General features: G+C 35.1%; 1 protein-coding gene across 1 annotated transcript; it reads left to right on the top strand.

Moving 5' to 3' along the window:
* The first annotated feature begins 3,221 nt into the window (after nt 1-3,221).
* On the top strand, nt 3,222-11,236 carry LOC107226575 (transcription factor SPT20 homolog). The gene is made up of 7 exons (XM_015667438.2): nt 3,222-4,167; nt 4,329-4,597; nt 5,888-6,305; nt 7,081-7,587; nt 7,856-8,106; nt 8,633-8,877; nt 9,966-11,236. The coding sequence occupies exons 1-7, from the start codon at nt 4,054-4,056 to the stop codon at nt 10,283-10,285; spliced, it is 2,124 nt and encodes a 707-aa protein (XP_015522924.1). The 5' UTR covers nt 3,222-4,053; the 3' UTR covers nt 10,286-11,236.
* Nucleotides 11,237-23,183: the final 11,947 nt, after the last annotated feature.

The raw sequence follows: 23,183 nt of genomic DNA, 5'->3' as shown, positions 1-23,183 counted from the left end.
GAACCAATAATTTTGGAATGTCGCGTGGTTGGTAACGTGGGAAACGAATGAGGGGTGATTGATGTTACACATCAGCAGTCCTATCGTGGGATAAGAATTTGAGGTGGTTGATGTTACACAACAGCGCCATCCGCGTGAGTAGAAAACAATCCTCAGAATCAATAATTTTGGAATGTCGCATGGTTGATAACGTGGGAAAGGAATGTGAGGTGGTTGATGTTACAAATCAGTAGTCCTATCATGGGAAAAGAATGCGGAACGGTTACCGACATCCAAGTTGGTAAAAACATTCACGCCCCCCACTGCAACCTCGACCGTTGGCAGGCGGGCACAACGTTGAGACCTTGACCTTCGGTCGGTAAGATTGTCGGTAAGGGCAGCACAATTTTGACCCTTGACCGATAAGAATTATCGGTAAGGCAGTGCGATTCTGACCGTCGACTGATACAATTGTCGGTAAGATTGCGCGATTTTGACCTCAAGTCGGTACGGCAGACTGTGATGTCATCGCGGAGAAGGTTTTGAGTCTGAGGAGTATGTCAGTAAGTGTCTGTAACAGGAATCTGTAAGTAGAACTCTCCTTGGATTGATACTCTCATGCTCCTCTCAGTACCCTAAGGCTTCCAGCTAAAACACTTTTGTGTGAACTTCCCTCGCCCTTATACTAGTTTAAGGATGAAATGGAAGTACCCTACCCAACCTATCGTACATAAATAATAATAAGGAATCATCAGAATGCTAGAAATACGATTCTGTAGTTCCAGAATTGATATTTCAATTTTTGGAAACGTAGTAATCAGCAGCTCAAAAGAAAATGTAAAAAACTAACGAAAACAAATTCTTTTTGTTTTGTAACGACAAGTATTTACGTATTTCAAGTAATGGACTTTTGGCATAGAGTTTCGCGAACTATAAGACTTCCGCCTACAAGTGTTAATCATCCCGTATTAACATATTAACAGATGCAATAAGTGAAACAAAAAGCCCTAATTGTAAACTTTTCATTATGTACCGATAAAAAATTTTAATATCAAATCAAATTGGAAAAGAAAAAATATGGGATAGTGGTTATATAAATGTGAAAATATACCTTTTTGGATGATATTTTATGTCTATGTTTTTGATAGTGAAGCGTACTTCAAAAACTGAATTGTAGCTTCTGCCATGCGATACGATTAAAATTCGAAAATAAATCTGTTCCAATGAGTTGAAAAATTAATCAATGTATTGCTCTGATTTTTTCATACTATTGTCAGATAGTAGTACGTACTACATTATACCAAAATAGCAGAAAAATTTTAGCCCCCGATGGTTTACCGATACACGGTGGACATGCCCATAAATTTTCGATACGAACAAAAAACATAAATGGAAAAATTAGAAGTCTTAGGGTATAACCAATTAACCTTCAAAGTAACCTTTCTACATCAAAAAGTTGGGATTCATTAAAGGCGACATTGCTTTGACAAGAGCCCTGAGTAGTTCAGAGGGCTATATTAATGACATATCCACGAAACTTTTATCTGATCTACATTAAAAAATTTTAAAGAATGCAACACGACTTTTAATTCAAACACAAAATTGTAGTGAACATCGACTCGCTGATATGATCTAGAACATGGTTACACGTTTCTCAAAGTTGTCATTCCGTCCTCAATAGTGCTGGACAAAAGAAGATCGAACTTGGTCTCGTCTTGGTCTTCCCCTGATTTTCAAGACGAAACCAAAACAAATTAGAAACTATACTAAGATTACCCTGAAGTTTCGACAAGATTCTCGTCAAGATTAAAGTTACAAATACTTTATATTGAAATAGTTTTTACTTCAAATAGATGTACCAGGTTTTTCCTCGTCACTTTAATAAACCTGATACATTATTTTAAAAATTCAACAATTATATCGAGTGTTACGAATGAGCCTTCAGCTCCGTTACTACGCGGTCGTGGATGGCCCAAGTCATCCCACTGCCACGTTAGCAAATTCCGCTAGCAATCAGAAACAACTTAAAAGGGGCACGATACCTAAAGCTGCTAAAAAAAATGGCCGAATGTAGGTCCTACAAATGATGCGAAAAGATGTAATAGATGAAATTCAACAAGCGGTGACAGAAAATTAAACCGACTAAGGTTGAGAAAAACATTTTGATGATAATATTTTTCTTATGTAATTAATCCTCCGCCGGCCAACATAAACGATATCCTCTATCCTGACTTTCTTACTTATCGGTGTCTCGGGAATTTTGCATTGTTTAACAATTTCTACTGATTGACTAATTGAAAATTTCGTAATGCAAACTATTGGAATATTTAGTATGCGCCTGAATTTTTGAAAAGCCCCAAGTAGGGGAAATACAGCCCAAGTGGAAATTGTACACGTTGGCCGGCAACGTCAGTAAAAAACCACACGGCCGGCGGAGGGTTAGGTTTGAGTACACATATAAAATAGTATTGCACAAGGAAACACATTATTATTGCGATGCTGAGTACTTATATTTCATATTTTTTCATTCTCTCAAATTGGCAAAATCATGTGTCACATTATTCAAATCTAAATTACGAATGATTTCACTCTCTATACTTAACAGAGATCGAGATTGAGATTATTCTGTAATATCTTAAAACACAAGACATTTTTTACCCTCTTTACTAATGAGAACAACTTCTCTCCACTGCAATTTGTGACCGTCAACCTCAGGTAATATTTTACTACGATACCGATGTTTGAATTAGGCGCATCTACTTTCGTTGCCTTCCTATTTTAAAAATTTGAGAATTCAATGTTGAAAAATTTGGATTCGAAAATTATAAAGTCAAAAATTTCGAAGGCCCATATAGGCTATAGCCTTTTCAGCCCTACGGTTAATTTGGGTCTGCTAATAGCTCACAATGATAGCGAATGAATTACCGTAAGCATGCCGACATGCCGGCGAGCGAGCTGAGGGGAGGGCATAAGCATTCTGGGTCAATACAATTCCGGCGAAGGTACGCGAATTTTCCCGACGTAACCCGGAATAACCTTGCTCCAAGGTATTCGGTCGTCATATCGTATCATTGAATAGATACGATATTTCATGGTATATCTTACACTCGACATACCTGAAGTAATGGAACTATTATGTCAATTTCTGAAAGTTGTGAAAGAAAGCTGCATTCAAATTGAATTTATGATTATTCTGTCACTCATAGACTGACTGTACTTCTCCTGTCGAGTCTGGTACAGTCGTTCAAATAGCTATTGACGGTGTGTTGAAGCTGCAAAGTCGAGCAGAATTTAGCAGTGCGAAGATGATTGGGTGTGATTGAAATACCCTTGGAAGGAACGGACTATGATTTAAATCTGTATACTCAGTAAACATAGATTTATCGCTTATAGTGTTTACAATAACTAGTGCTTGAGCGAGCAAGCAATGAGTTGAAATAGAGAGAGAAAAGAGAGAGAGGGAGAGAGTGAGAGGGAAATATTGGGAGAACACGAGGTGGTAAAACCGGTAGATAGCGGACAAAAGTATTTCAACGGACTCTGTGGAACTCTGCAGTTGAAATCATATTAACAGGAAGAATTTTCACCGTCTACCTGCTGCATTGCGCTAGAAATGGTGCTTCTTCATAAATTTGTTGTAATAATATTGACCAGTGTAATAAAGAGAGGTATTAATGGGTGAAACGTCCACATGACAAGGCTATACAGAACGTAAAATGGAGGAAATGTTCAATGGTCAGTTAACCAACGAGATTATCTTTGGCTGGCTGGAATTGTCGATGCACCGAACGAAGTAAACGCGAACACAGCGTTGATTTGCTGAATGAAAAGGTTACAGACGGCAAGATGAATCAGTACGTAGAATGCTTAGAGCTGTATATGAACCATGAATGGGACTCTAAACGAGCCAAATAATTATAAAAACGTCCATTCGACGAACGTAATTACCATATTAATAACCAAATTACAAACATACTGGCATTTGTCACGTGGTTTTATTTTCCTTGTGACGTCACGGTGGACTCTAGTTTGAATTTCTTACGGCAAACGTAAAATACAAAATCCATCATTAAAATGGGGAAAACAAGAGGTGTACACGAAACTACTCCAGAATTAAGAAATAGAATGGTTGGGATGTACGAAGCTGGCTTGGGCCTTCGAGAAATAGCTGCGGCAGTCAACTGTTCTGTAAGTATATCATATACGAACTTTTGTAGAAGAGACTTTAAGACAGTTGATCTAAAAGTGAAAATTTTGTTTCTCTTCTGTACCACTAAAAAAAAATTTTACCAATATTTTGCCATCATTTTTCAATTTGATAATCCTTCATGAGTCACTTTTTTCTCCAGCAACGAACTGTCAAGAGGTGGCTCAATCGTTTTGATAAAGAAGGCACTGTTGAGACGAGAGAACGATGTGGCCGCAAAAGAGCTACGACCTCTGAGCAGGATGAAGCGATCATTCGTTTGGCTACGCAGACACCCATAACTGCAGCAAAAGCTGTTTTACCAGCACTGGGATTGTCCTGTTCTGTCGATACTGTCAGAGAAAGACTTCATAAAGCTGGAATACACAATTGGAGCCCTTCACGAAAACACATGCAAAGAATTCCTTTAGGGTTGGTAGACAATGATTATTGTTATCGTTATTAAACCTAATTGTATTTCTATTTGGACGAAGAAGTGAAATTGTGAAATCGATGTTGAAAGGATATCCTTATAAGATGAACAAAATCTTGGCACTCTTAATATAGTCTTGTGGAAACCGTTTATCTGAATACTATAAAAGAGCCTAAAGTCCTAAACACCTAAGTGTATTTACAAATTCACTTAACTCAAAAACTGGTGAATTAAAAATTCCTCAGATACACATTTAAATGCTGAAACTAATATCAGAATTAAATTCAATCATAATGAGCGTAAATTGAGAAATCTCTGTTACTTACAAGAAGTTAGTTTTGTTGACTACTTTAAAAAAAATATGTATATATTTTTTGTGCAAGTCCATGCTCATGCTTTATAAGTTTGGGTAAATTTTTAATAGTATTTATGTATTTTATCTAAAGCAAAAGCTTATTTTAAAAAAGATATAGTAATTTTATGTATAATGATTGTTGTTCTAATCACTATTAGCCGAAACAATATACTTTTCCATTTTAGACTATATATACATATTTGACTGTACATTGAGTGCAATCTTCCCAATTATAAACCAATAAAACGGCTGATAAGCCAAGGCACCGTCTCTTAACACTGAGTGCAACCAGACAAAAACGCTATCACTTGAGAAATGTAATATTTCTTAAATTCTTAATACTCATCTTTTTTTTTTGCATTGCCATTTATATTTTCGTCCCATGTTGAAGAGGAATTGATTTCATTTTATTTAATTTTATTGACACTGTTTAAACTTCTAAAGTTTCTATTGAATGAGTGACTTTTAATGCACACTTTTTTTGAAAGCTCTTATGTTGCAACTATTACTAAAAATACCATTTCATATTCAATTGATATAGCAGTCCTTGTATATTCCGAAAAAAATGTTGGATTTTCTTTAATTAAAGTTAATTTGGCCGTTGCGGCCTTTGTATGAAAAGCTCAAATGGTGATAAAATATTAATTATACATTTATCACTGACATTCTGTTCCAAGTATATTGCTAAATTCAAGTTAAAACAACTCTCAACATTATTAATGTATTTTGGAAAATTTATCTTTTTATACACATCTGTAAACAATTAGTAAGAATGGAATATTATAATTTAAATGGTTTTGATACTGAGTTAACGAAATCATTGCACAGAAGAATCTATAATAATTTGGAAAATGCGGCAAATAACTACCATGGTACTCTATTTCTGGGTTTTAACATAGCTTTCCATCGCTTGGTACACTTGCGATGTTTCCAGCAGTGAAGCGGATAGCGTGGTGATTCAACAATCGGTATGGCGGCCTACTGGTACACAGTTAGGAAGGAAAAAGTCTTCCAAAGAAAGAAGGAAAGAGAAAAAAGGTACAACTGCAAACAAAAGAAAAACCCTTTCAAGGAAAACCAAGTCTAAAGATCTGTACATCGGTGATGGCGCTCCAACCGAGGCTTTGAGACAACCCAATATACAACCTGGATTTGTACTTCCGTCACAGCAAAATGTTCAGCAACCACAAAATAACAATTTACAAATATCTAGTCAGGCTATACAGGCGAGTCCAATACCATTTAGTAGCTGTCTCACCCTCGCTCAACAACCGATTTACCAGCATCCTGGCCTCAATGTTGCACAGAACTGGCCCCTGGATCTGGTTCAAGGCAGCCATCATTATCCACAAGTTAGTTACTAATGTTTTATCATAGTATCTTTCGTGACTGAAATTTTATCGACAACTGCAGGTTAAGTGAGGCGATTGAATTGACTTGGACAATCTTTTGTAAAACTACTAGCTGCTATTTCAATACAACTAAACATACATAAGTAATCATGCTCAAGAACTACAGATATTATGACAGTAATGAAATTTCTGAGGTGTCGTTTTATTAGTACTTTGACAAATACTATAATTTCCCTATATATTTCATTCTAAACATAGCAATTAGTAATCTGTAATTAGCGCACTTTTCGAGGAAATCATTTACATGTGACTTTTTTACGTAAAGAAAGTATTGTTGACAAAGTTACGAAGCGATGTGAGACAATAGAAAACTAAAGGTTTATCTATTTTGTAGGACGCTAAATGAGTACTAGAAGCTTAATACTCAGACCATTTGACAACAAAGTCACATACAAGAAGCAAGTTCTGGCAAATTGTGTGTTACTCTAATATAAAAAAAGTGTGGTCTTTGATTGGAAATTAATGGTTAAATGCAACTTTGCTGTCCAATGATTTGATCACTTGGCCTTTGGTTGTTCTTATCTTACAAGTAAACGTCTGTTACGGAATGTTCCAGAATTTTATTCAATTCTAGTTTGAAAGCTATAACTGAATAATCAGATGAAAATTTTTAGAACACTCGCCGAGTGAATAGGAATTCTTCCGGCACTTTGTAACTTTTTTAATTCAAAATTCACCAAAACTTAATTATTAAGATTTCATTTTTGGCCAACAGGGACAACCCAACGCTGTAACTCATGAGCATCCTCAACAACAACAACAACTACAGGAACTTCATACTCAACAAGAACAACAACGCCAACTGCAAGAACAGCAGATTCAGGAACATTCCAGACAACAGAATTCCCACCATCAGAACATTGAATCACAACAGCAGCATCAACAACAATCCCAGCAGCCATCAGAAGGACTTAACCAACAACAGCAGCAAGCGTCTCAAACCAATTTATTGCCTACCCATCAAGAAGCAAAAATTTCGAGAATCGATAGTTGTTCAAACTCAAGTAATTCAATCAGCAATAGTCATGCTTCTGACGAAGATGGAGAGTTGAATGAAAATACTCTGAAGAAAGATAATAAAAGATCTCTTAAGCACAGAAAGAAAAAAGGTGGCAAAGCAAAGGGTACTTTGGAAACTAGTGTTGAAATCAGGAATCGAATGATCGGAATGTCAGAAGCAGGACTGTCAACCTTGTCTATAGCATTGGCTATCAACAGATCGGTAAATTATTATTAATGACAGATTGAATGAGGATTTTCCAAATATAATTCAAAAACTTTTAAACATTCATTATTAGTATAATTCGTGGGTATGTATATTTTGCTAAAGTCTGAAAATGCGTACATTTTTTTATGAAGATGCATCCATACTCGAAAACAAGCACCCTAGAAAGATTGTGTATGTCAATATAATACTTATTAAGATTATTATTTTTATTCGTGAATTATATAATTATACAGTACTTATCAAATAGAATATTACCCAATAGGAACGGACAGTAAAACGATGGCTAGAAAGATGGCACAAAGAAGGCAATGTACAAACAAAAGAACGCAAAGGTCGACGACGTATAACAACGAAAGAACAGGATGAAGCAATAATTGCAATGGCTACTCAACACCCCTTGACTGCAGCAAAGTATGTTGCACCAGCATTAGGCTTGAGGTGTAGTGTCGATACAATTAGAGAACGGCTACACAAAGCTGGGATTCACAGTTGGAAACTTGGAAAGAAGCAAGGGTAAACAATGCCATTTCAAATGGTTCCTTATTTCATTAATTGGAAAAGTATTCAAATAATCGAAAATCTGTATTTAAGTTAAGCTGAATACAGTTCATAATCTGACCTTTCAAGTCTTAAAAATTTGAAATCCTAATAGAGGATTTACCTTAAGAAATTGATAGAAATTAATTGTAACTATTTATATTAAGGTGTTTGGCATTTAAAAAATTTTCCGTTTTTCTACAGGCGCATGCAAAAATGCTTACTTCTGATCCCAAAAGGAAGCCTCAAAAACGCTGTAATATCAGTTTTATGGTGTGCGAAAACAATTTTTTTTAAATATGTAAAATCTAGATTAGCACCCCTTCAACATTCTTCTATATCAGCATTTCACCCTGAACTGGTTTTACAGTGCCCAGTCTTTTTGAGACTTATTTTTAGACGAGAAGCAAGCATTTTTTGCATGTGCCTGGAGAAAAATAGAAAAAATTTTTAATCTGAAATACCCTCATCTATATAATTGAAATATATTGTTTTTTTGCAGAGAGGGAAATGCAGTGCATACTGTTCATTTATGGCAGCCAAGCGGTAATCGCCCTAATAAACCAAAATTGCCTGGTGAAAAAAAGAAAAAATCCTCTAGTGATAAGAAATATAAACAATCGACTACTGAGACGATAAAAAGAGGTTCTCGAAAGAAAAAAGTAGAACCAGCACCATTGAAAATCATTCCCCCGCCAGCAAATATGATTACTGAACAGAACACCATGCAATTCCATGAGCCTCCACGTAAGTTTTTCTCATCATTTTTCAAATTAAGCATTCTATAGAAAATCAAAGTCAGAAATCTTCGTACAGGTATAAATATTAAAAATAAATGCAATAACTTTTTTATTAGTGAAGATACCAAAAAAAGTATCGTACTTTAAACAAAACTTTATTCTGGTCACATTAAATACTCGAAGCTGTGTTTAAAAAGACGACAGAATACTTGAAAACAAGATTAATTTAGGTATAAGCACGGTAATTTTAAAAATACATTTTTATTAGGTATGCTTGTTTTGACCATATGTATTTGGACTACTATCTATTTCTATTGAAAATATATAATATATGATATGAAAATATACATGATATCATAGCGAAAATTTTTAAGGAAGAAAGTTTTCAGCAGTGAAGAAAGAAAAAGGTCTTCAGTTTCAAATCCAGCACCTGGTACCTGACGTAGGTTATGCGAATTTTTTGGGCTAAGCAGATTTTAAATAATTGATGTAGGGATTCAGGAAGGCTTAGAGCATTCTTATTGTTATTTGAACGATCAGTAATAGCTGGTATGAGTCATCATAGCAACATAATTTCAATATGCCTGTGAACATGGGAGAGTTTAATATCTCATACCCTGTTTCAAATAACTTGGCTCCTCTGACGTTACCAACCAAAATATGCCACAGCAAGATCTTGTTGACCAATGGAGTTGAATTATGAGTAATATTATTCTTCGATATGAAGGTCATAAACAACAAAAACTTTTTTTGTGTTAACGTTTTAGCCCGGATGAGGGCCCTCTTCAGAACAATTTTATTTCAGAACATCTGTCACGAACAGAAAATTGAATTGAATTATCTTGCGCATACGGAGTCGGTTATTCATCATACTAAATTTCACCGTTTACTCTCAGCATAAAAAGCTTGCCTTAATTTTTACCGTTCTTTCAGGAAAACTACGGACCATATAGACAAAAAATGTTGGGTACAAATTAATTACTGTCTTGAGTATCACTGCTCAAAAACACATCGCATATTACCAGTTACCAATATTTGCTAAAGTCTCCTTACCAATCAAAATGGAGTAATGCAATATTGTAAATTGCCACTTAGTGGCAAATTATGTTTCAGGCCCTAACATTATGCATCCAGTGGAAGACATGTCTGCACCTCATCCATCATCACATCCACAGCAACTGCCTATGGCAGAATCGCAAGTTCCTCCAGGTTCACAACCCTTGCAACCTATGGAACTCCTAATGCAGCAGAGATCGGATTGCAGACTAGCTCAATCTATTGTTGGACCCCCAGTTTCCAGTCAGGGAAACACTGCTGTTGCGTATCCTCCTTGTATGGTTGGGACCAACAGCCACACAAATCATATTGAGCAGCCAGATCCATTAAACTACGAACCCTATATGTGGAACTTTTAGGGCCAAAATTCTAATCTAAGCGTATATTACGTGCACAAATATCACCAAGATTACTAGCATTCATATTTATCTTTTTTTATATTTTGATCCTACATACATTACGTTACTTGTCATTTACAACTTCATTTATTACTGCCATCGAATTTAAAAAATAATCGGTTCATCCACGATGTGAATATTAGCTTTAACACGATATTTATTATCGTCAACCCTTATTCCATATCCCAGTGAACAATTTTCAATCGGGAAAACCATAATCGACAGGTGTAGTAAAAAAATCAGTATAAATTAGTTATAAGAACCTCACTTAAGCATAAGTAAATATTCGGAGCATATATATGTATATATTGTGATTGATTTTAGGCGCTTAGTACGCATAGACTGGGGTCCTTCAGATATTACGTTGAGCCATTTTGTTATATACCTCCCCCTCTCCCACTCTTAAATTCACCATCGACCAAAATTTCACATTGAATGTCGTAGATAAGGGCACAAGTTATATATGAAATCCATACTTCGGTCCGGATGCTGGATTTACTCAGGTAGATTGCAAACCGCGTTTACATTAACTGGACAAAGGCCCAAAATTTGAGATTACATAAATCCGCTATTGTGAAAAAAATATCAGACGAAGTCCATTCACAATTTTTTATCATCCTGTCTAACATTACTGTGCTTTTATCCGAACATTTGCTAATCCAAATTAAACTCAATCCCGATAATTTCGAATAATCTTGGTTCTACTGTATAACGAATTATCATAGTAGTAGAGATACTCCTCAGTAGCAGATGTAATATTTTAGTAACTTCATTGTACCATTGGGTAATGAATTGTAATATAAAAAAAAACCATTTGTTTTGATACGAATATATAATTAATATCTTGGACGTTAGTACGAAGCAAATTGGAATAAATGACATTTTGAGAGAATTGAATTCTCTCCGAAAATATATAGTTTTTGGTGTAAAATTATAGTTTAGCCACTAAATGTTTGTATATAAAATTGACTATCGAACCGAGGTTCACAACTTTCGAACAGTTTGAGCTATGGATTTTGCTCAATGGATACTTTATTAGAGCATTTAATTTAGCAACTGATCTATCTTGACGATGATATAAAAGTATGTACTTTGGAGTTTTTAAAATAACAGAAAACACTATTCGAGATGCTATCAAAGTCCTAAAATTTCATTGGCCGAAGTTTTCCTATGAACTAAACACTTTTCTCGGTCAATTATGATAATTCCGGGTGAGATGGCCTACAATATAGTCCAATACAATAAAGTACACAAGAAACTATACTGTGGGCCACCTCTTACATATCCATCTTACTCTGAATAACCCTACTTCCGTAAATTGCTACTGTCCATTTCATACATATTGTTGCAAACCTAAGGTTGCAACGCAACTAAAATAAGTTCCTGAACGAAATAAAGTGACCAGACAGCAAAATATAACGGCAAAGAAAAATGTAATATATTCTTAATACGTGTTTTGGTTTAAGTCTGAAAGAGGACTGTGTGTATCCAATAATACGGGTTGAGCAGCCAGACGCAGCAACCTAGTTCAGTTGACTATACCATTTAAATTTTGAAGACTATATACCGTTGACTGAGAATATATAAAGACTTATGACCCTGGATTATTTTTCGTAACAGTTTGCCGGGTTTGGCAGTTATTAGCAGTTTGACGTATTATCAAGCAAGCACCTGACACGTCGGTAAGAGAAATTCTTCATAACCGACACCTATCGCGTGCAAAACGTTGGTAACATATCGTTGTCATCGTGAAACTGAAGAGTTGAGAAATTTCCGTACAATAAATATTATGTATGCCGAAATAGACCGGTCAATTTAGACATAAAAATAGTGATCGAAACACAATAATTCCGACAGAGCTGAATTTTGGTAGAGACCTTGGGTTTACCATTATAAAGAAAAAGAAAAAAGTCCCCGTCAATACCATGTGTGCTAAAAAAGTTATTCAAGGTCAAAGGTCAAAATTTTCGGTTTTTTCGATTTTTCTCATTAACGATTGATTTTATCAAAAAGATAGCTCAGACCAAAATTGTAAAACATGAAATTACCTTACTTTTTTTCCTAAGAATTATCATTTCTGAGATATCACGATTCTAAAAGTCGAACGAGTTACATTCTATATAATATGCACGCATATTATATATGTCACGGATATACATAGTATACGTATAGTATATATAGTATATATACATAGTGTATATATAGTATATATTATAGTATATACATATACTGATATACATAGTATATATATGTATAGTATATATTAGACTGCCTCAAGAAAAAACATTTTTTTTTTGATCTCCAGCTTCATGAAATCATAGTTTATAGCATAATATTAAACCTCGTGAAAGGAAATTGCCGTGTGATTTTTTTAAGAGGTGCCGCATCGAGATTTTGTAATTCCCATTTGATTAACACATAAGAAATCCAATTCTGACGGTTGGAGGGTGATAATAATTTTTCTATGCAACGAACGGAACTCTAAATAGTAGCGCTTGACAGTTTATATGTTTTCTTCGAATGTATTTGACGGATATTACTCAACATTTTAATGTGACCCAGTCGAGGAAGCTGGGAGTTTATCCTAGGTACCCATTTTTCGAAACGGCGAAAAACCACGTTTTACGCAATGTTGAATCACTCGAAGATCGTGCGATCAAAAAATTTCTCCGTCACGGCGCGGCGATTCGAAGAAAACATATAAACTGTCAAGCGCTACTATATAGAGTTCCGTTCGTTGCATAGAAAAATTATTATCTCCCTCCAACCGTCAGAATTGGATTTCTTATAGTTTTTTTTTTTTGAGGCAGTCTAATATATAGTATATGTATACTATGTATATCCGTATATATACTGTGTATGTCAGTATATATACTATATATATACTATATATAGTATATATACTGTGTATGTCAGTATATATACTATATATATACTATATATACACTATGTATATACATATTCTATATATATATACTATAATATATACTATATATACACTATGTATATACATATACTATCTACACTATACGTATACTATGTATATCCGTGACATATACATATAATATGCGTGCATATTATATAGAATGTAACTCGTTCGCCTTTTAGAATCGCGATATCTCAGAAATGATAATTCTTAGGAAAAAAAGTATAGAGACTATTTTTGTGGATAATTTTATGATCTACAATTTTGATCAAAGCTATTTTTTTGATAAAATTAATCGTTGACGAGAAAAATCGAAAAAACCGAACATTTTGACCTGTGACCTTGAATAACTTTTTTAGCACACATGGTATCGATGGGGATTTTTTTGTTTTTCTTTATAATGGTAAACCCAAGGTCTCCACCAAAATTCAGCTCTGTCGAAATTATTGTGTTTCGAAATGTCTAAATTGACTGGACTAAAAGTATGCGACGAAAAAATAAATGTCAAGCAAATACATGAATCTGTATCGTTTATATTTACCTGAAAATATCAAATTTTTTATAGGCGACAGTCGCATCTCTAATTGTAAGATGCTCAATTTAGTTTTTCAAAGTTTTTTACGTAACCAACTTTGAGCTGCATATATTTTTAAAAAATTTTGAACTACTTCATTTTCACTTCTAATCGTTTCAGGAATATTCCTATGAAGAAATTTTTTTTGCTTTGTTGAACATTTTTGAAATCATGAATTGAAAAAAATCAATGTCTCAAGTTTTGAAAATAATCGAAAACTTCTGAAACATCTTTCTCTTTGCTAGAAGCACGTTAAAGATACATCACAGGCCTATTTGAAGAGTTTTCCAATTGGAAGAGGTAATTGTGTTTTAATTAAGAAAAATTACGCAAGTTCTTGAATACATATGAAAATTTATAATGAAAATAAATCTATCATGAGGTTCGTTACAAATTAACTGGCATGAAGAATAAAAGTCTTGTGGATTTATTTCATATTTTGATAAGGTGTTAACGTTGTCTTTCAGTAATACAACTTTTTGGAAATGCGACGAAAGATAGCTAAAAAAAATATTTTATCTTCAGTATAATATTGGCGTACTTATGAAACCATATTTTTCTTGTCAATTGTTGGAACGATAAATATTAATTATTGTTAATTGATTATAGTTTCTCAAAGTGCTACAAAGGACGGGAAAAATCTGACTTTCACAGGGCAAATTTTGTAATGTTCAGAATTATATAAACAACAATGAAGAATCAACGGCTGTTTGTCAATAACTGATTTTCAAGGGAAATCATCCGATACCTTTCAGATTATTAGATTCTGTTTCCAACGCAACATTTTCTGTAAAGTCAATTTTTATCCTGTCGGCTGTACGCACTACCGTAATCAAAAGATACTCACAGTTATAATCAGCTACATAGTTATACCTTGCACTGTTGCACATTTGTTTAATTTCAAGAGGTGAGAATTAACTATATTGTTACGTGTCCGAAAGGTGCAATTGAAAAAGTTGTAGAGGTTGTTCACAAGGAGACATGTGGTTTACCATCTACAATAAAAAGCGTGCCGAAAACTAATCGGAAGTAGTATAGCAAGCAGATAACCCGAGAATTCATTTGCACGTATTTATAATTGAACATACAGATCACTTTATCAGAAACCAGAATCATCCTTATCATATAAAAATACTTTTTTCCAAATATTTAGTGTTACGTGTTCGCGTGATAGATTTTTATTATTGTTAAGTGAAAAGCGTGTCAGCCCAAAAAGTACAGGCACGTGACTTTTGAATTTGATATATGTATCAGAAAAAATAGAAGCCGGTTGCAAAATCTTTCGAAAGTTTGCAGTCTTCTGCGTTGAACGATTTTTTCCTCAACTTTGCGAAAAATTATCAAGGCTAGCTATTACCACCGATATGTTGGAAACATATTTTTGTTTGCAGAACAATGCAAAAAATCTGAGTAACATCAGAAACATGCACTCCACGTATTACTCAAACCTCGACTTAAAGTAATGTAATTGAAATTTTTTTTTACTTTCGAAAGACTTAACTTCCAGGAGTTTAGATGTGCAAATACATGATTTTGGAAACGGGCGTAGCAAGACAAAAAATTATAGTCTCAAATTTGGAAAAAATTTAGATTATTTAATTCAGTCAACAACAAATCGACCGCATTACTCAACTCGCTGTCATCATTTTTGGAGGATTAGAATTTTAGCGAGGCTCTTGTGAGCTCAACGTCAGCCGCTGCAGCAGGTTCAATTCACCCCACCCATGGAAGGCGGGCCCGCGAGCGCATCAGCTCGCGCCACCTTGTCACGAAATAATACAATGTATGCATTTCCACAATGGATATTCATCGCTGACTGAAGATATCCCACCACCGTTCGTCAAACCACGAAATCAACTTCCTACGAATAAGAATTCCACAATTCCATAAGTTCGACAGGTACTCGTCAAAACACTACTCCTAAAACAAAAATCGAATCATGAATTTCTTCCTTTCTTTATTTATAAATTTATAAATTTTACGAGATGAAAGTCTTTGTTATATAACAAATACAGATTAGCGTTGATACGCAATCCAGTGCCTACCTGAACGTAGAAGCAAAGTATCATCCTGAATTGTTTGTTGTTTCCTGATTCAAAAAATTCGATGAGAGATTCTTTTATTGTACTCCAAGAAATTGAAGTAGGAATTATTTCTATTTTTCGGAATTATTTTATATTTTTTAATTCGAAAAATTCTACTGGGAATTTGTTTTCATTCTGTTGATTCGAAACATTGAATAAAAAATTAGTTCTTTATTTTGATAATTAGAAAAATTTAATAGAGAATTAATTATTTTTTCTGAATGAACAGATTCCGGTAATTATTTTCAATTCTTTAATTCAAAAACTGAAAGTAAGAATTTTTTTTAATTTTCACTATATTAGCGCAATTAAAAATTTATTCTTTCAATCGTAACTATTAGTTTGAAACTTAAGAATAGCCCAATACAGTTACGTTGTATTACGTAATTGTGTAAAAAATGTGCAGGCAGCAGGTAGCAAGCTAGCCCAGTCGAATTAGGATTTGATACGGACAAAATTGTAAGTAGCGATTTTCCTTCGGAAATCGTTGGGGGGGTTACTGGCAGTCTACATTTCGGTTTTCGGGATTCGCATCCCATTGCTTCGGCCGCCATCTTGATTTTGAGGGTGAATTTTTGTTTACCGAATAGCTCGTTTATTTTCAATTTTACACGAAAAATGGTAATTGCCAAAGATGTTTGAAATTAAATTTCCTACAATTTTAGTTCTTATCAATTTTTCCCTAGGATCGATATTTTTCGATTAAGACCCGAAAAGAGGGGGTGAACTTTTGTTTATTGAATAACTCGTTTATTTTCAATTTTACACCAAAAATGGTAATTACCGAAGATTTTTGGAATTAAATTTCCTACAATTTTGATCTTTAATCGATAGTGACGAAAACCTACCGTCAAAAAGAGGCACCACCGACCCTCCTTAGCTTCTGGACGAAGTCATTGATATTCACGAGGAAGAATCAGAAGACCCAAACTTGGCCGGACCACCGGCTAAACATTCCAAATGGACATAATTGGAATTTCGATGGATTTACAAAAGTGTACTGAAGAAAAAATAAATATTAATTTTTTTCATTCTAGAAGTTGTACAGTTCGAAAAACGGTTTATTTACACCTCTCTTCCCCTTTACCGTAAGCGTGCGACCCAAAAATATGAAACTTACAAAAAAAAAGGTTGGCATCAAAGTTGTAGTAAATTCAATTATCAACACGTTAGTTTATCATCGTTTATACGAAAAAATCAATAAAAAACGAGATTATACCATATTTAGGTTCACCCCCCACCTATTTTTGGGCCTTAATCGAAAAATATCGATCATATGGAAAAATTGATAAAATCCAAGATTGTAGGAAATTTAATTCCAAACCACTTCGGTTTGCAATTTTTCGTCTAAAATTGAAAATAAACGAGTTATTCAGTAAACAAAAATTCACCCTCAAATTCAAAATAGCGGCTGAAGCAATGGGGTGCAAATCCCGAAAACCGAAATGTATACTGCCAGTGACCCCCCCCCCCACCATTTCCGAAGGAGAATTGCTACTTACAATTTTTTCCGTGTCAGCCCCTTTTTTGATCTAATCCGACTAATTACGGGCTAAACCGGTGCGTTTGTCGGGCCACGTATAGTGAGTGGAATGAGGTAGCGACTGACGACTAGCCTGTTGTCTGCTGGGCGCCCCAAGAAGCTCGCGAAAATAATAAAATACTACACGATAGCGGCCAAACTGCAAGCAACGTGTGACGTCGATACGGTACCCGGTGGAAATTTCCAGATGCTAGACACTGGAATCGTTCACACAGCTACAGTTAGACTCGTATCAGTAGTTTGGGTCACCAATTACCGATAAAGTATTCAAATACACCGGACAACAGTCATTCTATCGCTCTAATCGAACGAACCGAGGAAGGAGTAATTGTTGAATGAAAGATTTAATTAATTGGCTTACCTTTTGAGAATAATCTGGATATGATGAATTGCAGTGTAGATTGGTGAGAGGATTTAATGGAATGACTGATTTTAATATATTTGGATACTTTGATTAACTTGGATTTATTTTGTAAGTTCAGTATTTCAAGTCACAAGCAACGGGGTTACTTAGTTGTTAGATCTTAAATTAATATGACAAAATGGAGTTGAAAGCTCGCTGGAGTTTTAGACAGAGTAACTTCGTAAGAAAAGTTTAAATGCAAAAGGCAAAAGAATTTTACCGCGAGACTGTACCGGGACAAGATAACGAATCTAGTGGTAGAAGCCAAGAGGACGATATGATGATCGGTCACCGTTTTTATGGGTATCAATCGTTGCGCAGAACGATCCCCTTCTTTAACTCTTTGTCAACTTCTGCGCACCTTCCCCCTTTTTCTAGGATTTAAACTAGGGCACGATATATTCGTCGTACGTTAGCCAGTGATCTTAGCTCTTTAGCTATTACTATATTGCAAGATTTTTTATATATGATATAACGCTGTGTTGGTGCGGTGGTGTGGGCGTACGGTCGTTGCGCCGTAAGCTTCCTATCTGCGTGGGCTTTGGTGTTGGGGCAGCAAGCCCCCTTGGATATCGTGCTTCTTCCCCCCTGTTCGTGGGCGTTAGGACCTGGACCGATTTTAGCTGCTATTTCCTAATATGGTGATCACAGTGCATATGCGCTAGAAGTGACCCATGATTCGTGGTGTCATATGTCGTGGGCGTTAGTGCCGTGTGCATTTTCGGGGTTACAATGCGCTGAGTTCTAGTCGTAGTTTACTTCTTAAATATTCTTACTATCCTGTTCGTTACAAAGTCTATATATTAAGATTACCATATCGGTTACTTGTCCTTTTGTTAGTTTTATAGCGTGTAAATATGTAGAATTGCATATGTGTTATAATTGATTACTATCGTTATTCACCTGAAGTACAATGGTGATTGTTTATGAGACATAGTTGCTATTTACTTAATATTATTAGGATTGCGTTGTTGCGAATATTCTTAGGTGCTTGTGTTATAATAATCTTAACGGATTTAGGGTATTATTTAACAATTTCATAATTCCTAGTTTTGTAGCAGGTTTACATATGTGCTTTCGTATAATTCTCTTCTGCAATTGTTAATTCTTATATTGATATAGATCGGCTTGGAAGGTATTGAAGCGTTGTTCTTATGTTTGTTGATTGTCTGTTACTGGGCGTTGCCACGCAGACATCTTGAAGTTTATTCCTTGGTGTCGTACAATACCTGTAAGGAGCTAGGGATATGTTTTCTTACGTTTTACCTCAAAATTGGTACAAGCTTTGTTCACTTAAAACGGTTGATTGTTAGTGTATTGATACATTTATTGTAATTCTGTTTGGTTGTTGCGCCTTACAGAATCATTCCGTGAGTTGATTTACCTTCAACCCTTTCGTCGTCAAGTTTCCCAATGTGTTCTCGAGACGGGGCTCTGTATGGCTCCACATTGGAGATCTGCATTACCTTCAAAAGCTGCATGCGTTGCCTACAATACGGCGTTACGGAGGAAAGTATAATTCATGTTGGATAATTGGTATTCGCGGTTTTGAAGGTTTTGCAGTCTCTGGTTTTATGGATTATTGCAGCAGTGCATCTATCTTTACATTATATCGGTTATACATGTATCTATGGTTTAAAGTCTTCTGTTCTCCAGGCTATGTATGGCGTAAGTTGCATAGTGTAGCTCTCAGCTCCGAATGCGCAAATGGTATTGTTGAGTGTTATATAATAATTGGATATAATGGTGTTAGTTAATTATGGTGTTAATATGATAATGATATATAATAATGTATAATAACATTATAGTTCTTTGTAGTGCGAAGATCTCGTAACATAGGTTTTAGGCTTTGGTTAGTGAATTTCATAGTTATTTCCATCTAGGGATATTCCAAATAGACAGTTGTTTTAATACCTTATGGTTACAAGATTCTCGTACTTCTAGTTTGTTTGGTTGATAAAAGTGACACACAATAATGATAATCGATAAAACATACGGACGTTCCGGTCGGATGTTACAAACGGATAAGCAGCACGGTGGGGGCCGTGGTATATATCCTCAGTCAACGCTCCTGCGGTCTATTCTTATACCTATGTCTATGATTAAAATACATACCTTGAAACTCGAAGATTAACTGCGCATGCGCGAGTTGTATCGGCGGTCGTGTAGGCTGGCCATCCCGAGTTTTAGCTGTCAAACCACGGACTTATGTCAAACTGATTCTAGCGGCGATGTAGCTGGTACGAATTTTTTAGGTTAGAATCTTAAATAATTGAGGTAGTGACTCGGAAAGGTTTTGGAAGTATTTGTTATTGGGTCGGAAAGTTAATTCTTCAAAGAACGGTCGGAATTCAATGCTTATGCTCTTTGAAAATTCAAACGTACATACACATTTTGTGTACGTTGGCCTTCTGCATCGTACTCAAAAATATCGCTGCGGGAAGATTTCGCCGACCAATGAAATTGAATTATTTGGCGCATGCGCAGTTGATTTTCAAGTTTCAAGAGATTGTCCCGGCTTAGAGCATGATGCTCTAAGGGCTCTAAGATCCCGGTATGAATGTCAAAACATGACATAATAATCTTTAGTGCAAGCTTGCGCTTATCCAAGTGTTAATGGGGAGTGCTCGAATGAGTTCGATGCTTTGGATAACGCGGAGCCTTGGTCAATCAAAGGTCGGATAAACTAATTTCTACTGTTTTGCACAAAGAAGCGGATATGGTTGGCTTTGAAATACTATCCAAAAGTACTCCATGTATTTTATCCAAGATTTATGTACCGGAACAAGTGTTAAACAGGCAATTTAAACGTATGCCAGCCAATGCCATTTACTAACACCCTTTACAATATTACTCGTAGGTATGAGCAACACTTGATTTTGTTTCTATTGTCTATCATCGTTCAGTCTATAACGTAAGAAAACATTAATATAGTATTATAAAAACGATATTGAAAACAATTACTAAACGATTAAAAAACTGAAGGAAAATATATAATATAAGAAATACAAGAAACAACATTCTCAAATGAACGAGCCACTCTCACTATGTTACAGGACCCCAAGTAAATTTGTAGAATACAAGTTAATATTAAATGTCACTGAGTTGAAGAAAAGGTTTTATAATTATAATGTTCAAAATAATTATACCCTGATGTTTTTTATTTGATTCTATTTTGTTCGCTAGAGATCAACATGAATGGTCCGAAAATTTTGCAAATAGTCATGTCCTGATTGATTAAAAATAGGTTGGTGTAATTATAATGCAATAAATATTCGTCAATAATTAAATTTAGGTGCTAGAACTATACTGCAATGTTATACTCTTTTAATGTTCTTCACATAACTTGTGAAGATCGGGTCAGCATAAAAAATGAGCCCAATACTATTAGAATCGGATTGCAATTATCACAATTTATTCATTTTGAATGTTCTAACTATAAATATTTTGTCAATTTTTGTTGATATTATTGTAACCCTTGAATTTCTTGAGATCTATTTGTTTTACTATCCGACCGAAAGGACTTGTTGCCAAAATTCAAATGCCTAGCGAGTTGAGAACAACCCAACCAGTAGGCTGAAAAAATTGCATGGCTGGTCACATCGTTCAGACACCGAATCAATAAGCTGGAATTGCATCTCATCAGGAGAGTATCAAACCTACAGATCACAGATTTTGCTGAAACTCCTAAGGGGCCGCCCATTAATCACGTGAGGCTTGAAAGGGGGGGGGGGGGGGGGTTGACAAAAATCACGAAATGTCACAAGGGGAGGGGGGGTGTAATAAGATATCACGTGTATTTATTTTTTCATTATTAACCTTTCTATCTAGACATTTTTATCATGGTCCTTAATATCAGAATAAGATAAGATTATATTTTATATCTGTACTTAGGATAATATTCTAAGATATTCTGAAAAATTTTAGATTTTTTTAGATACTAAAAATACCCGTGATGTTGGGTGGGGGGTGGGGGGGGGGGGGGTAGTCTTAAACCTCACCACGTATCACCAAGGGGGAGGGGGAGGGGGTTGAAAAATGCTTAAAAAAAGATCACGTGATTAATGGACGGCCCCTAAGAGGGTTTCTTTGGCCTAAAATATGACGCTCCTGATCTGTAGTTTCGTTCATTTGGCTTCCCTTTGCTAGGTTTACAATATACCAAGTTGTCGAAAATACATAGTTTATACTTTACTATGGCTCTGGAAAAATAACATAACCGTTCACCTTTAAATCTGCGAGACCCTGTCACAAAAACATCTAGAGAGGACAATGAAAATTAATATCTCAGGCAAAATATGCATCAGCGTTTGGTTATTAGGGCGTTCCACTCACTAAACTGCTAATATAGGCAATTTGTACCGGATTGAATAACGGCCCAATAGATGGAAATTACACATCAGAAGCTCAATATTTTAGGGCAATATATCGCCGTTAGAAGTTTAAGTAGAGTCTAATCCGGAAGTCTGATACTCTCTTTGTCAGTCAAATGACATCTGGGCAGTTTTCTGCAGTTTTCATGCACCCTGTGCAAAGTGGACTGCAAACGCTTATACCCATCCCTCTTTCTCTCTGCACAAACTAATCGTTTACGGGAACATACCTGTAAGGGTATGGTGGTAGGATTGATTGTAATGACTATTATTTTTATTTTTGTTACATAGTATGCATGTGTTTTGTGGTGTTCATCATCATTGGCGTAAGTAACAGTGATGGAGATTTTTTTAATAGTTTTTTCTTTTCTTTTGATTCAGACTATGGGGACCGACTCATCCTTAAGAGCAGAACAGGAAATCGAAATTTCAATATAAAGTTTACTTAGATTTGAAGACTTTTTTCATATGAGTCAAAATTCGGAATGTCAACATGCCATTCGATTTCATTGTCCTTTGTATAGTCTAATGTGTTTTTCAGAGGAATTATTGCGAACACATTAGTATATGCAAAGGCAAAAGGATACTTATGATCAATTCGTCCAAAAAAAGTAAAATTTTCAGAGCATAGATATTTTTGATGGTAAATATTTGAAATGATGAATTATGGAACCATTATGAATATTTCATATTTCAGTCAAATCCTTACGTTATTAAACTAAAAATGAAATAGTTGAGGTTAACAAATGTAACAAATTCGATACAATTACTACATTTACATGCTCGAGCGTTACAGACTATCACTAGCTCATAACATATAACTCGATGCACGTAAAGATAATGAATATAAATTAATAAAGCAGCCTGCATCAATTATTATATTCGACACTATTTGGATCGGTATGTATTTGGCGAAATTTATTTTTAAAAGCTAAGACCTGTTTAGCAAAAAAATG

This window comes from Neodiprion lecontei, chromosome 1 (genome assembly GCF_021901455.1).
Source record: "Neodiprion lecontei isolate iyNeoLeco1 chromosome 1, iyNeoLeco1.1, whole genome shotgun sequence".
Classification (NCBI taxonomy): domain Eukaryota; kingdom Metazoa; phylum Arthropoda; class Insecta; order Hymenoptera; family Diprionidae; genus Neodiprion; species Neodiprion lecontei.
This window is presented reverse-complemented; position numbering and strand designations above follow the sequence as displayed.

Excerpts from the sequence above, each read along its gene's own strand:
- LOC107226575 (XM_015667438.2), top strand. The coding sequence starts at position 4,054 with ATGGGGAAAACAAGAGGTGTACACGAAACTACTCCAGAATTAAGAAAT. Across the intron at positions 7,588-7,855 it reads CATTGGCTATCAACAGATCG|GAACGGACAGTAAAACGATG; the intron begins GTAAATTATTAT and ends ATTACCCAATAG. Across the intron at positions 8,878-9,965 it reads GCAATTCCATGAGCCTCCAC|TGGCAAATTATGTTTCAGGC; the intron begins GTAAGTTTTTCT and ends ATTGCCACTTAG.